The sequence below is a fragment of the Canis lupus genome, chromosome 3 (assembly GCF_003254725.2).
Source record: "Canis lupus dingo isolate Sandy chromosome 3, ASM325472v2, whole genome shotgun sequence".
Lineage (NCBI taxonomy): Eukaryota > Metazoa > Chordata > Mammalia > Carnivora > Canidae > Canis > Canis lupus.
The window spans coordinates 55,611,662-55,627,046 of NC_064245.1; the positions used below are offsets into that span (position 1 = coordinate 55,611,662).

A 15,385-nucleotide genomic window follows, 5' to 3' on the forward strand; every position below is an offset into this window, starting at 1 on the left:
GTGGGTTTTGCTCTAAAAAGAAATAAATCAACTGTGGCTGAGACTGATCAGTCTTTGCAGTGACCTTTGCACCATGTGACGTTGAACACATGCCAGTGGCCCTATCTGTGTTTGTAACCTTGCTCAGCAGGGACTAGGCTCACCAGCTCACTGGTCTGGGGCTCTCCCGTCTGGTCGTGTGTGTGCGCTTGGATACTTGCCCCTTTGTCACGAACCCCTTTGAGTATCTCCTGCATACACAATAGGAAAGATCTCTTCGTCCAAGTATGAGGTCCTGTCCATCTGCTAGTCATAAATATCTTGAACTCATCATTTTCACTTTTAAACTGGGTCACCCATTACCACGTTTTGACTTTTGAAGTGTTCACATTAAATTCGGTATAAATGATGCATTGTGCAAGGAAGTAAAAAGTTTTAATGCCAAAGCAGAAAAGCTATGCATAAACTATCCCTGTTGCATAATTTAGTACCTGCTGACTTGGATTGCCTGGGGAAGTTTCCTGGCTTTACTACAGTATCTTAAAATAACAGCACAATATCAAGTCCCAGAATCCCCCCGACATCTGCCAGCTGGCTGCGGCAGAAGTGTGCAAGTGGAAAAGGAAGCATTCTCAGTGGATTTCATTTCCTATCACTGAACTGCCCATTTCCTGTAATCCCAGGTGAACATAATTATTAATAGAGACCTTTTCAAAGGACAAATTCTATGAAATAAAGTTTTTCTGAATATTCTTACTAATATGATAGTGTGTTAATATCATTAATATATTATATCCAAAAAATATTTTAGATGATAAAAAATAGATTTATCTAAATTAAGAAACACTCTTTCCTTCCACTAGTTTCTGTATTTTCATATAACCGGGGATGGCATGTGCTGGAAATGTTCCCAAAAATCAAAAAGTTGGTGGCTGAGCTTTTAGGAAGAGTTCCCAACACTTTGCATAAATAGTTTTCAATCTGAAAGAGCTCTGTCTTTTGGGATGTCAAGTCTATATTGGTCAAACTAATAAATATGTTAATTGATTGAGAAATGACATTGTCCCAATTATTTCATTTGTAGTGATGGGTTTAAAGAGATCATGCCCTATGACCACTTCCAGCCTCTCCCTCGGTGAGTTACGTGTTTGCTTTTTTCCATTCTGCAGTTAGCTCTAAGTAGTTTGCAAGGAATTGTGAAAGATCTGTGGCAGTAGTCTGAAACGTAAGAGGGATAGATATTAGATCCTTTACAGAGAGCTAAGGGAAAGCAGACTTCAACTCCATAATAAGGAAGATCTGTCTAAGAATTAGGGGGTCACCTGGGTGACTCAGTGGTTGAGCATCTGCCTTTGGCTCAGGTGGTGATCCCAGGATCCTGGGATCGAGTCCTGCATTGGGCTCCCTGCAAGGAGCCTGCTTCTCCCTCTGCCTGTGTCTCTGCCTCTCTCTGTGTGTCTCTCATGAATAAATAAATAAAGTCTTTACAAAAAAGAATTAGGTGGAATATGCTCCCTCAAACAGCGACATTTCCCATTACTGGAGGTGTTAATACAGCTTGGGTAACTGGCTAGTACAGAGGGAGCTCAGGCATTGCAGTTGGTCAGGAAATGTGAATTCCCTTTTACACCCAGGTGACTAGTTTCTGACCTTCAGTTTCTGTTATTCTCTAGTAGTATTATCTGTATTTATAATGGAGAGACAGTTTAAAGAATCCTTTCATACCCTCCATTTTAACCAATGTGATTCTCAGAATGGCCCTGGGAAGGGGCACAAGGGCAGGTATAGTATTCCCTCAGGATCAGAGGAGTGAAGTACCCGTTACTGTGGACTGTGTGTGGCACTCAAGATAGAAGTCTCATGACTCCAAGCCCTGTGTGCTTTCAGCTGAACCACACCTGGCATCCATCACCTTTGTAAGCTTGAAACAAAAAGCAAATGACAAATAATGTATTTTTATTTGTTTGCTTTTGAGCTGGGAACATAATCCTTGGACTGCGTGCTCGGTGTCCTGTGGAGGTGGGATTCAGAGGCGGAGCTTCGTGTGTGTGGAGGAGTCCATGCATGGAGAGATACTCCAGGTGGAAGAATGGAAGTGTATGTATGCTCCCAAACCCAAGGTCATGCAGACCTGCAACCTGTTTGACTGCCCCAAGTGGATCGCCATGGAGTGGTCTCAGGTAAGATTTGAGGACAGGACACTTTTAATTAAACCTCAGACTTTAATCAAGGTGTTGTTGATCCTTTTTTCACATACCCCCTAAAAGATGTTTGCAAAATTATATACCCCTTCACATATATTTAGGTTGATATCTAAAAGTTTTTAAAAATATTTTATTTATTCATTTATTTGAGGGGGGAGGAGCAGAGGGAGAGGAACAAGCAGACTCCTCACCCAGCACAGAGTCCATTGTGGGGCTTGTCCCAGGACCCTGAGATCATAACCTAAGCCAAAACCAAGAGTTGGTTGCTTAACTGCTGATCCACCCAGGTGCCCTGACATTTAAAATTTTTGTGTAAGTTTAAATAATAAGTATCAAAAGACTGTCATTTCTAACATGTTGAGAATGCTGGCATTTTAAAAATAAAAGTGTTATGGCTAAAAAATGTGTCCAGCAGAATGTAAATGCCATGTTAATTTCTACCCTTGCCATCTTTCCCTTAAAAAAAAAACACATGGAGAAGTTCTTCTTGAACAATTTGGATAGTTTACATTTTTTCCCCCTTGAACTCACATTTTCAGTCTACTCTCCCCATAGAAATTTATCTTAATATAAAGTACCTTTATGCTTTATAGTCTTTTTTATTTGTTAAACTCTTACTTTTCTCCAAGAAAATATGTATGGTGATGGAAATTAATTAATTTTATTTGAAATAAATTTATTTTATTTTCCTGTGGCCATTAGGCTTTACGTATTAGAAATAATAAATAGATTTCAAATTTTGGTAAACAATTTTGTCAATCTTTCTAGAAAATGAGGGGGCCTTGAAAAAATAGTCCATTGCCAGAATGAGAGATGGGTTCAGCAGTAATTTTATTCTTAATTTTTAACTGCAGATTTCTTGTTTTGTTTTGTTTTGTTTTGTTTTGTTTTGTTTTGTTTTGTTTTGTTTTGTATGTACACACCAGGAAACCTTGTTCACATAAATAAGTAGCCTGAGGTGGGAGGATTTTATTATAGTAAGATTTTCAGTTATTGAATTCCTGAGTGATGTACCAAAAACCACATTATGATCCTATCATCAGAAATCAAGATTTTTAACTCTATAACCTGCAGAACTTGTTTTCAGCTCTTACAAGTCTCATCTACATGTTTTGTGTTGGCTTTAGAGCTTTTATAGCACTCCTGCCAACACACCCGTATCAATATCATGACTTTATCGTCACTCATAGTTTCAAAACAAAAGGTTGTTAACCAAATCATCTCATTTACCTTTCTTGGCTTTTGATACTTTTCATTTCTTTACAAAAATTAAATACATTCTCAGTAATAAGAATCTGCTATCATTACAGATATATTCAGCTCCAAAGAGGGGTTCTGGAAACATAAATACTGACAGCATTGTTGGAATAAATGTCCAGCTTCCTGAAGAGGAGGAATAGGAGGAGGCAATACTCCTTTGGATTGACCACTTCTGCTATAGTTATACCTTATAATCATACCATTTTCTTTATCTTTGGGCAGAATTTTTGTTTCTTTCTTGGCCAGTATGCAACAGCCTCTCAGTGTCATATATATTTCAAGTAGATAAATCTTGAGGTTGGGGAGTCAGTTTCCCAGAAATAGGGTCTAATGTCAAACCTCACTCAGTTGATTAGAATATTTGTTCAGTGGTCATAAGAGTGGGGTGATTGATCAGAATTTGATTTTTTAATTAATAGTTTAAAAAAGCTTTTCTTTTCCATTCTCACAACTTACTTTGGATAATGTCATAAAAATTTTAAATCAAATTTGAGAAAACTTCTATCAGGTTTCTCTCATATTTGAGCAGAAAGATTTCAGGGCATTTCAGATTTTCTTGTGCTGTGGCCTCATCTAAAATACCTTTCAAATGGAGAATTGGAAGGATGCCTTGCAAAAGAGGGGCCCTGAAACATAAGAATCACTGAAAATCAGCTTCTAGCCCCTTCTTTACATGTTTGTCTGACAGGCTTTTTTGCTTAATATTCATGTAAATGAGTGGCTCTTCTTGGCATGAGTCATTAACACCTTTGTGGGTCTGTTCACGAGCAAGACTTTCACTGGCCTCTCATTTCTTCGTTCAAGTGCACAGTGACTTGCGGCCGAGGGTTACGTTACCGTGTTGTTCTGTGTATCAATCACCGTGGGCAGCATGTTGGCGGATGCAACCCACAACTGAAGTTACACATTAAAGAGGAATGTATCATTCCCATCCCATGTTATAAACCAAAAGGTAAGTTTGTGGTATGGAAAACAAATGTGTTTTCCAATATTGTAGCATTTACATTCAACTTAGTTTCTTAAAAAATGGTTTCACCTGTAGATGGCAATAGACCCGTCCACCTATGTAAAGAAGCTGGACCGATGTGTTTAAGTGATCTGGGGGGATGCAGGGTGAAAGTGAGCTGGTATTGACTCAGTACATAGAGAGGGGCTCCTATCTGTCTGGGCTTACACTAATGTTTCTTGGTGTGACAAGAATTACAATAATTTGGTGTAATCCCTGCTTTGAAGAAAAAGAAGCAGGGTGAATGGGAAGAGAAAAAGGTTGGTGTAGAAATGGAGAAGAAGAATAAAGAGGAAGAGGAGGAGGAAATTTCCCCTAGGGTTCTCAGTCTTTGTTCTCACAGTATTTTATACATCCTCTTCGTCATGTGTCCTGTTGCCTACTATGGAATGAATGAAGACTTTCAGCTCCCAATCTAGACCTATAGATACTTCTAGAGTTTCTTTTGTTGTTCCTATTTGTTCCACATGAATTAGCAGAAATGGGTAGCATCCAGGGGCAGGAAGCCTTGGTATCATCTCTCAGATATATGTTCCTCTCTATACAGGATTATTTCCGAATATTTTTGTGAGGTCATCTTTCCAACCCTTATGACAAGTATTTCCTTTCTGAAAATAAGAGAGGGATTATTCCCACCTGTTAGTGCCAAGAAGTCTTCCTTAACATCTTAGAAAGAATAGTAAAATTCTCCTTCATTATTTCAGGGTTCATTGTCCATACAAATAGCCTCATAATCAACCATTGGGCAAATATTGATTTACTGTGTCTGCTTTCCAGAAAAATCATTGGCTGCCATGGAAAGGACAAATCCTGGTTATATAACTTCATCAGGGAAGTCTTGCCTCCTTCCTTATACAGTTGATGGTGCTGTCATAGCCACGTTCTTAGTGTCTGTGATTTCTCTGCAGCAGTCCAAAATTATTTCCTTTCTTCTCTCATAACTACTATTTCTTCATATCTTAGGGAGACTTCATGGACAGAAGGGAGCATGCATCTTGCTCCTGCATGATGGTTGTAATTGGTAATGAGTGCCCTCAGGAACTACAACAATCAAATTTTAAGTAAACCAAAGCACAGATTCTCCTCCTCCCAACTTTCTAAACAGCTATGTTATTTGATTTTCTCTAGTGATTTCTTTACTCAAGGGCAACTAGAATTTGTGGCAAAAGAAAGCAAGCTGATAGGCTTGAAGTAAGAGCTTTAATATGTAAATAACAGAGATTGGTGTTAGTTTGCAAAAGGCATTTTTTTTTAATAAAAAGGCATTTTTATGTTCACTTGGAGAACAAGCTCAACTGTGCTGTGGGATCATCTGGTTGTATTTGGATAATGTGTTAATTAAAAAAATATATATGACAGAAATGCCTTGTTCACTCCAGAAGCTGCTTCATGTCCTGTGCTAAAAGACTCAGCTTGCATTCGCAAAGCATGACTGCTTTATTGATGAAACATTCAGCAAACAATGATCATGTATCCAACTCCCTTAAGCTTGTTGTTTATGTTCCTTTTTTCTTAGAAAAAAGTCCAGTGGAAGCTAAATTACCTTGGCTGAAACAAGCACAAGAAGTAGAAGAGACCAGAATAGCAACAGAAGAACCAACGTGAGTCCAGGGCCATTTATGGGAGTAATCAGGGCATAGCCAGTTAACATGATATATGTAAGTTTTGTACTCACTGGAGTACAATGATACATTTCAAATCCAAATGACCTGAATTTTCAGACTCTAGAGAGCTTGAGCTGGCTAGAATTCTTCTTTATTTCGCAATTCAGCAGTCCCACTTTGGCAGTATTGGTGAGAAGCACATAAAAGAACAGTGTTTGTTAACTCAAAGCAGACCCAGTGGTCTGTTACAATTAAGAGATTGAGGATAATTCCTCAATCTCGATTAACACTTATGATTTGACCAAGGACCATGACAATATTATACAAATAAATCAATCGTTCCATGGTTAAGACAAGGCCATTCTCTGTAAAATCAGTTCAGTTGAAATGTATCAGGGTGGCCTGAGGAATTATAAGGAGAAATCCCAGAGCTGCTACGGTATGGAGCAGTGGAAAGAATATGGCTCTGCGCATCTCAGAGTCTAGAACCACCACTTTTAACAATGTGACCTTAGACAAATCTTTAATTTTTCTGTGTCTCATCCTGTAAACGAGCAAGTGGGATTTGATTTCTCCACGGTCCATTGCAACTCAAAAATCCAGTGATGTCCATCCATGTGTGATTTGGCAAATCTGGAGTGTAATGGTGTCAGTGGAAATTGAGAATCAAGAGCAAAGCAAATCAAAGAAACTTCTGGATACAGAGAGATCTAAAGATCTAAAGAGAGCACGGAATCAAAGGTGCTCTGAGATGTTTCATCCAGGAGTCTAGAAGAACAATAGCACCAATGATAGATTCAAGTAATTGGACAGGACAGATGATTCCCTGTCAGACACATTAAGTCTGTGGTGCTGATAGGCTATTTACCAAGAGGGCATTCACAGAGTGTTGTAGGAGGAAGGATCTCAAAGGCAATATGGCCATTTTCCGCTCGGAGCAGGCATTTCTTCTTCAAAACCTTCAGTGACATTCAGAGCTCCCTGCGAGGAGAGACCGCTCATTTTTCTGTTGAACAACCTGACTTATATGCAGGACTTTTCTCTGGTTGAGCTAAATACACCTCCTTCAAATTTTTGCTTTCTAAAACAGAAAAACAAAACAGAAAACAACCCACATCTATGCCCCATCCTCTGTGACAGGTTTTCACAAATTTGAAGAAAACTGGATCCCAAGAGTGTGGTCTTTCCCAAGCTCATCACTCTTTGCCTTTTCTAGTGGTTTTCATGTGTTGTTTTTAGGTCTCTTACCAACCTCATTGCTGTTTTCAGAAGACGCTCATTTGTCAACGTCCCTTCCAACTGGGGTCCCTCCCAGTGAACCCCAGGGGAATGTGGATTACTTCTCTTTGAGAAGGCACCATGCCTCAAGTGATATGAGCCAAGAGAATTGGAGGGTCCCATTTAGGACACGCATAGAACTTTTCCACATGGACTAGAGAGGAGTTCTGTGCTCATGACTGTAGCATAGTGATCTAGAGGAGGGGGGACGCAAGAACTGGGTGATGCAGGAGAAGGAGTAGTAAGCAGAGGGAAGAGGAGACCCAATGAAGGACCACAGTGGTACAGACCAAAGCATTAAAGTTTTAAGAAAGGGTGTAGATCTAGAAAGCTGAGGGAAAATGATGCAGTCCAAGAAAACGCTGTCTAGATGGACAAGAGAGTCTTTTCCAGTTAATTTTAGAGTAGTATTGTTCAGAGGGTAGAGAAGTAAACATTACAGAGATTTAAGACACGAATTCCCAATTAGAAGGAGGTAAGTATTTGAGTACCGAAAAAGGAGTGAATATTGGTAGGAAAGTTGATGGAAAGAAGTGGTTCTCTGGATGTTTGATTTGTTATTGTTTTTTTATTTGAAGTGAGGATGGCCTTAAATATATTTAAAAAATAATAAAGTTTGTAGATGAGTCAGTTAACATGTCTACACTTTCCAACTGTACAGGAAGGGTGTTGGGCTCAATACTACTGGAACCTTCTCCCTGCTCTGATCTCCTGTGATTCTGTAAGGGAAGAAAGAGATTAGAGATAGCTGAAAGGGAGTGTGCAGTTGTCACACAAGGAAGGTTTAGAGTTTTCATCTAGAATAATGTATCCTACCTGGATCTTCTGTCCCCAGAACACAACTAGATTATAATTGCTACTCCTCCTGTGCGTCCTCTCTTGGTTAATGGGGTTGCTGTCCAGTTCCCCAAATCACAAGCCTGGGGTCATTCTTGCCTCTCTCTCTCTCTCTCTCTCTCTCTCTCTCTCATTCTTCCCTAATATGTAGTTAACTACTGGTTGTGGCAACCATATCCACTAAAATCCGTCTCCATTCCAGCTCCTTCTCTCTGTTCCTACTACCATCCTGTCCAGGTCCTGAACTCACTTCCCGGGACACTTGCAACAGCCTTCTGATTCACTTTCCATGCAGTCCCCTCAAACCCAGATATCCCACAACTCCTGGACAAAGTCTAGCAAAGGCACAAATCTGATTCTTTCTTTCCAACATCGAGACTATCCCAGTGGTTCCCCATCTCCCAAAGATTTACACTCATTCCCAGGGCCAAGCAGACTTAGTGGGTAGGGGGTGGGGGCATCACCCTTCTGGGTTCCCAGCCTCATCCCTGAGCTCTTCCTTGCTTTGCCTTGAGTGGGATCTCCAGCCACATTGAACTGTTGGTTGTGCCTTGCCTATAAGAGGTTGCCACTAACCTCTACACCCCCCCATTTTAATATTTTTCTTAATTCAAGTATAGCTGACACAATGTTACATTAGTTTCTGATGTACCACACAGTGATTCTACAAGTTTCTACATTTTGCTATGCTCACCACAAGCGTAGCTACTACCATCTAAGACCACACAAAGCTGTTGCCATACCACTGACTATACTCATTACGCTATGCCTTTCATCCCCGTGACTTACTCATCCCACCACCCCTTTAATCATGCTCACTTCTCTGTTGGGAAGGGATGCCACCTGGCTAAGTCTTTTTTTAAAGCTTTTTTATTATAGAAAGTGTCAAACTTCTATGAAAGAGGAGAGAATAGTATAATGAACCCCGTGTGTCCATCATTTGGCTTCAGTTACCAGGGCCACTCTTGTTCCTCCTGTGCCACCAACACTGAAGCAAAACTCCAGACAGCATGGCACTTCATTTATCAATATTTCAGGATGTGCCTCTAAAGAAGAAGGACCACTACTTTTCTTCCTCCTCCTCCTCCTCCTCCTTCCCCTTCTTTTCTTTCTTCTCCTTCATAACCATAATACCATTTTAAAGTCTAACTGTCAAATCACTTCCACCAGAATCACCTGTGGTGCTACTGAAATGCAGATCTCTGGGCCCCATAGGGTGGACACTGTTGTAGGGAGGGGGGCTTAGTCACTGGCATTTTTGGGGGGCCCCGCCAGATACCTTTTTTTGTGTGTGTGGTAAAATATCCATAACAAAATAGGTGAAGGGGTTGAAGAGGTACAGACTTCCAGTTATAAAATAAATAAATCACGGGGATGAAAAGTGCAGCATAGGGAATACAGTCCATAGTATTTCATCACTTTGTATGGTGACAGGTGGTGATGACCCACCTATCGTGAGGATCATTTTGTAATGTATAAAAATACCAACTCACTCTGGTGTGCACCTGAAATGGATAGAATATCATGTGTAAGTTGTGGTTTGATTTAAAAAATTACCATTTTAACCATTTTTAAGGGCACAGTTTAGCAGCATTAAGTACATGCTGACATGGTTGTGCAGCCAGCACCACCACCCACCTCCAGAACTGCTTCATCTCCCCCAACATAGACTCTGTCCCCATTAGCACTGGCTCCCCGTTTCCCCCTAGCCCTCCCCCCAGCCCCTGGCACCTCCCTTCTGCTTTCCATCTCTGTGAATTTGTCACCAGCATTTTTAGCAAATGCCCCAGGTGACTTGGGAGGGTGCATCCGAGTTTGGGAACCACTGGATCGGGTAGTCCACAGGGTCCCTTTCATGGTCTGAAGATCCTGTTCATTTTATTGAACTGGAAGGGACAAGATCATGTAAGCTGCATGAGTCCAGGCTCTATTCCTTCCAAACCTGCTCTTAATGTTAGCCTACCTGACTTTGCAGCTGGTTTCCTGCTCCCCTTATTCCCCTTTCCTCCAGAAAGACACCACTCTTTTCTCTCCAGCATGGAAGACTGAGCCCACAGCACCTGTTCCCAGTCCATGCGGCCCCCTCCTCCCTGCTTCCTCTGCCTCTCTCCCTCTGTGGTCTCTATGCAATTTTCCTTTATAATTCACGCTGCTGGCAGATTCTGGCCTGTTCCTGGCTGTCTAGTGTGAAGTTTATAGTTTCCTCCTACCACTTCTGACTCTATTCATTCCCTCAATTTCCAAACAAAACCGCAACATACCTCAGCTTCCAGTTCATCCTTCTATAACCACTGTCTTTTGTGGTTTGGGGATGCTTGCTTGTTGACAATGAAGGAGAAGGTGAACGCAGCTATATTTCAGATCCCTCGAGGAAAGCCTGCCAAACCTGCATGGAGAAGATAAATATTTCTACCTCTGTGGTTTACCATAGCTGGAGCTCTGAATTTACACAGAGAGTGGATGTTCAAAAGCTTTTCTTTTTTTTTTTAATTAGGAAAATAAAAATTATAGCTTATAAAGCTAAGCCAAGAGAACTGCAATTTTGACCTTTCTTAGCTTTCAGCTGTGGAATGTGTTGACGGTTGATATGGTTTATCGTTGTTTTAAGAGGCCTTCCCTAGAGACTTCCCCATTTCTTTGGGATTTTTCATGCTTCTGCAGCTATGTTGCCCTTTCTCCCATTTTTCATAGGTGAAAACCAAGGAAACAGGACAAGTTTAGAGCACTTTGGATGTTTTCTTCTCTGCTATTTTAGCTTCTCCATTTGTGGGAGCTGTATTTGCTAAAATCAAATTATGTCTTCTTTCAGACACCTATTTTTCTCACATTGGTACTAACAGCTAATATTGAGGATTTTGTTTGTGCCGGAGGTCTATGTGGATTGACTCGCTTAATTCCAACAATTTAATTCCAACACCGCATGAGGAGGTGTTATTGTTACCCTCACTTTAGGGCTGAAGACACCAAGGCACAGAAAGATCAGGGAATTGTCCAGCATTTCAGTGCTGTTAAGCAGTAGACGGTGATTCTCTGGCATGTGATTCTAGGAAGAGCTCCAGTTTTACATTAGGTAACCTGAATTCAAGCTTCACCCATTCTTAGGTTGGTCTAATAAGGTAGGCAGAGAATTTAATGGTTGTCTTACCATACTGAGAGGTCTAGGAAGCAGGGGTAGTAGCTTCCTGGGAGAGATGGTGTGTGGACTAAGGTACTGAGATGTGCACGAGTGTCAGAAGAGCAGCCTGTCTAGTATTTGGGATTGCATGCCGGCCAGCTGGCCTATGGGGGCCGTGCCTGGCTGCTGAAGTCCTGAGTGTGGAGAGAAGCCTAGAAGATACAGAGCTGGTGGTGGCAGCAAAGATATAGCTGGTAACATAAGCAAGTCTTGGAGGTTCTTCAGGGTTCACTAAGGAATTTGGACTTTATTTTGAAGGCAGTGAGAGGATTTTAACTAGTCATGTCATCCTGATTATGTTTTAGAAAGATCTTTCTGGCTGTCTGTAGCTTGTTTCTGATCACTCACCATGATTCAAAAAACAAAACAAAACAAAACAAACTGCATCAAATCTCAAATTGCACATCTCTGATTGTCTAGATGGGATGCATTTGCTGGGGTGGAATTACTGGGCCGGAAGACAGGCACATAGAAGGCATTGAGTTTCTATGGTCCACTTGCACATGGATGTTTTGCAGCATGGCACTATACCTGTATTTCCTCTTCCTTATGCTTTTCTTAATCATGTTTCTTTCCTCTAGCTTGCTTTATTAAGAAGACAGTATATATTACTTACCACATACAAACTGTGTGTAAGTGACTGTTTATATTATGGGTAAGAGTCCGGGGAGTCAGAAGTTATATGTGGATTTTGGACCGTGGGCTGGTGGAAGGAGGAAGCGGTCTTACCTCTAAACCCTGAAGTTGTTCAAGGGTCAACTGTACTTTGAACGTTTTCATGGTTTATATGTGACTCTGATCCCTGGGGATTGTGGTATGTGGCATCAGTCATTCTCTCCCAAATTATTACCAAATCACTCCAGCACTGGATAGTGGATAATTTGTACTGTCCTCTCTGATTCCCAGTTGCCTTCGCTGGGTAAACAGAGGACTCCATCACCAGTCTCCTACTATAGGAATTACTGTCACGTTTTAGTACATTTTTCTCAGGCTGTGTAAATGCTGTGTAATTGTTATTCCTTTTAAGCGTACCCTTGACTATCCTCACCTAACCTCCCATAAAACTTGAGAGTTGTCTTGTCTGTTTCCAATCTCTCTATGCCACACACAAAAAACATGGATCAGAACTGCATTCATTTGCTAAATTAATAAAGTGGGAGGGACAAACATTTTACAGTTTGGAGTCTTCCCATTCAGAGGTGTGTGCTGCTATCTCTGGTGTCTGGGGTTAGAATCCCCTCAGTATTTTGTGGTTTTAATCAAGTGGCCTGCACTTGCTTACAGAGTTTTTATTCACAAGCTCAATTTTCGTACACATGTTAAGCTTCAGTTGTTTTTCATCTACAGTCAGGAAAATAATGGTACTTGTCTGTAAGGTTGTTGTGAAGATTATATTCAAGTAATGCATGTACCGTCCTTAGCACCAGCGCCTGGCAGCCGATGCCGGCAAGAAGTGTTGGCTGAATTCTGGAAAACCAGGTAATTTTAGGATAGATATATAGATAGACAGGGACTATTTTACTGCACTATGATTTTTTTTCCTAAAAATCTTCAAATAACTTTACTCTTTCCCATCAGTGTCAAGTCATAATCAAAGAATAATGTCATCTTTTCTTTCCTAAAATGTATACTGGCCTTTTACATTTTCCTATCCCATTTCTTTATTCCTTACACTTTTTACATTTCTGAGGACAGTTTGTTTGTATCTTCTATAGATTTTGAGATTTGAGTCTTTGTATTTTAATAGGATAGTTTAATTCCTTTAAATTTATCATTGCTGAAATTCTGGCCTCTATTTTAAGTGTTTCTTGTTTCTGATTTTCTAGAAGGTGTGTGTTTCCTTTTCTGAAAAATTCGATTTGCTAACATATAGTACATCATTAATTTCAGACATATATTCTCTTGATTTGTTTTCTCCAATGACAGAGCAATCCTTTGTAATTTCATCCTTTTCTATGTTTTTTTTTATCATAAACACCCCATTTCTGTTGATATTTTCATCTTTAAAATGAGTGGGTGGACATAGCTTGCTTTATTACCAAGCTATTTCAAAGTTCCTGATTAAAAAAAAAAATTTATCCAGGTTAGAAAATTCAAAGCTTTTAAATTTCTATGGCTGCTCTGACAATTCACTGTAAACCAAGTGGTTTAATACATGTTTTCTAGCCCAGCAGATTCAGCCGGGTCCCCTGTGCTAGGTCCCACCAAGCCAAAATCAGGGTGTCTGTAGCCCGAGCACCTCTCTGGGGACCCTGGTGGGAGAATCTGCTTCCAGGCTAATTCAGATAGTTGGCAGAATTCAGTTGGGTGCAGTTGTAGAATTGAAACTTCCACTTCCGGGCAGCCCTAGTGGCGCAGCAGTTTAACGCTGCCTATAGCCCAGGGCGTGATCCTAGAGACCTGGGATCGAGTCCCGCGTCGGCTCCCTGCATGGAGCCTGCTTCTCCCTCTGCCTGTGTCTCTGCCTCTCTCTCTCTCTCTGAATAAATAAATAAAATCTTAAAAAAAAGAAAGTTCCACTTCCTTGCTAGCTGTTTGCTGAGAATTGTTCTCAACTTCCAGAGGCTGCCTTCATGCCTTGGCTCCTGGCCCCTTCCATCTCTGAGCCAGCAACAGCAGGTTGAGTGCCCTTCATGTTCTGAATCTCTCTTGCTCTTTTCTTGCATCTCTTTAACTTCAGCCAGAGATGTTTCTCTGTTTTTAAGGACTCATGTGATTAGATTATCCTGCTAGGACAGTTTCCTTATCCTGAGGTCCATAATCTTAACCACATCTGCAAAATTCCTTTTGCCATGCAGTATAACCTAGTTATAAGTTCTAGGGACTAGGGTATAAGCATTTGGGGTGGCCACTATCCTGCCTGAAACTCTAGGTTTTTATGCTCATCATTTTTTTTATCACTTTTTCCTGGAAGACAGTGTGCCTTTCCAAGCTGTATTTTAGACACTCTTTTTTTCTTTTTACATATTTTAGTTCTGAACACTTTTTCTGTTGGTTACATGTTAGAACCTCTACTTGCAGAATCCACGTATCTTCAATATCGGATTTTTTAGTTTCTCTCTCATTTTGTCTCTAAAAACTGCCATTTAAAGAAATCCATTTTGGGGTCACCTGGGTGGCTCAGTCAGTTAAGTGTCTGACTCTTGATTTTTGGCTCAGGTCATGGTCTCAGGGTCATGGGATGTTGGGATCTGTGCTCAGTGCAAAGTCTGCTTAAGATTCCCTTCCTTTCCCTCTGCCTGTCCTTGCATTTGTGCTCATGCTCTGTCTCTCTCTTTCTCAAATAAATAAATCTTCTAAAAATTAAAAAAATTAAAAAATAAACAATCCATTTTGGAGAAGTGTGATTTATATACAGTAAGCTGTGTCTATTTAAAATGATGCATCTTATCAGGTGGAGACAGCCCTGTAGCTCCCACCTCGGGCATGACACGGAACCTTTCCATTACCCCAGAAAGTCCCTTCTGCAGCCTGTCCATCCCCTCCACCCCTCCAATTGCTCCAAAAGCTTCGCCCTCTCAGTACTGCATGCACTTCCAAGTCCTGCCTCTGTGTCATCAATTTGATCATCAGCCCTGTTTCTTCTGCGTTTTCCAGGTTTTAAATTCCTGATGAGATTTGTAACCATGTCCTTAGGTTTCACAGTTTATTTCTTCAGCCCCATAGTTTTCCATTTTATTCTGTCATTTTTATCATCTCGTGTCTAAACTCTCATGGTAGTGAAGTGCTATTCTAAGTTCTTCTGTTGTTTACAGATGTAGGGAACGTGCCCTGTTTCTCTGGTTGCGTTTGGCGTAGACATGGCACTCCAGATGTTTTCATGTGGCTCTGCTCCATTTTTGTATCCTTAAATTTTTTTTTCTGTGAAGGAAAAAAACAAGATTCAGAACTGCATGAACACTGTAATATCTTTTGTTTAAATTAGCAATAATAAATGAAAAAATTTAAAAATCCACAGAAGAAACTCATGCTCATTTATGCATAAAGTGTGAGGTTACCCCCCTCCCCTGAAATCACTCATGGCTAATTTGGACAGCTCTTG

General features: G+C 40.6%; 1 protein-coding gene across 3 annotated transcripts in view; it reads left to right on the plus strand.

Annotated features, from left to right (window-relative positions):
• ADAMTSL3 (ADAMTS like 3) overlaps nucleotides 1-15,385 on the plus strand; it is a 338,177-nt gene that overhangs the window by 202,784 nt on the left and 120,008 nt on the right. For all 3 annotated transcript variants that reach the window (XM_025436861.3, XM_025436862.3, XM_049108513.1), the window contains exons 12-15: nucleotides 1,064-1,114; nucleotides 1,955-2,159; nucleotides 4,248-4,395; nucleotides 5,966-6,050. In XM_025436861.3, coding sequence (XP_025292646.3) covers nucleotides 1,064-1,114; nucleotides 1,955-2,159; nucleotides 4,248-4,395; nucleotides 5,966-6,050 — 489 coding nt within the window. The remainder of the gene's footprint in view (nucleotides 1-1,063; nucleotides 1,115-1,954; nucleotides 2,160-4,247; nucleotides 4,396-5,965; nucleotides 6,051-15,385) is intronic.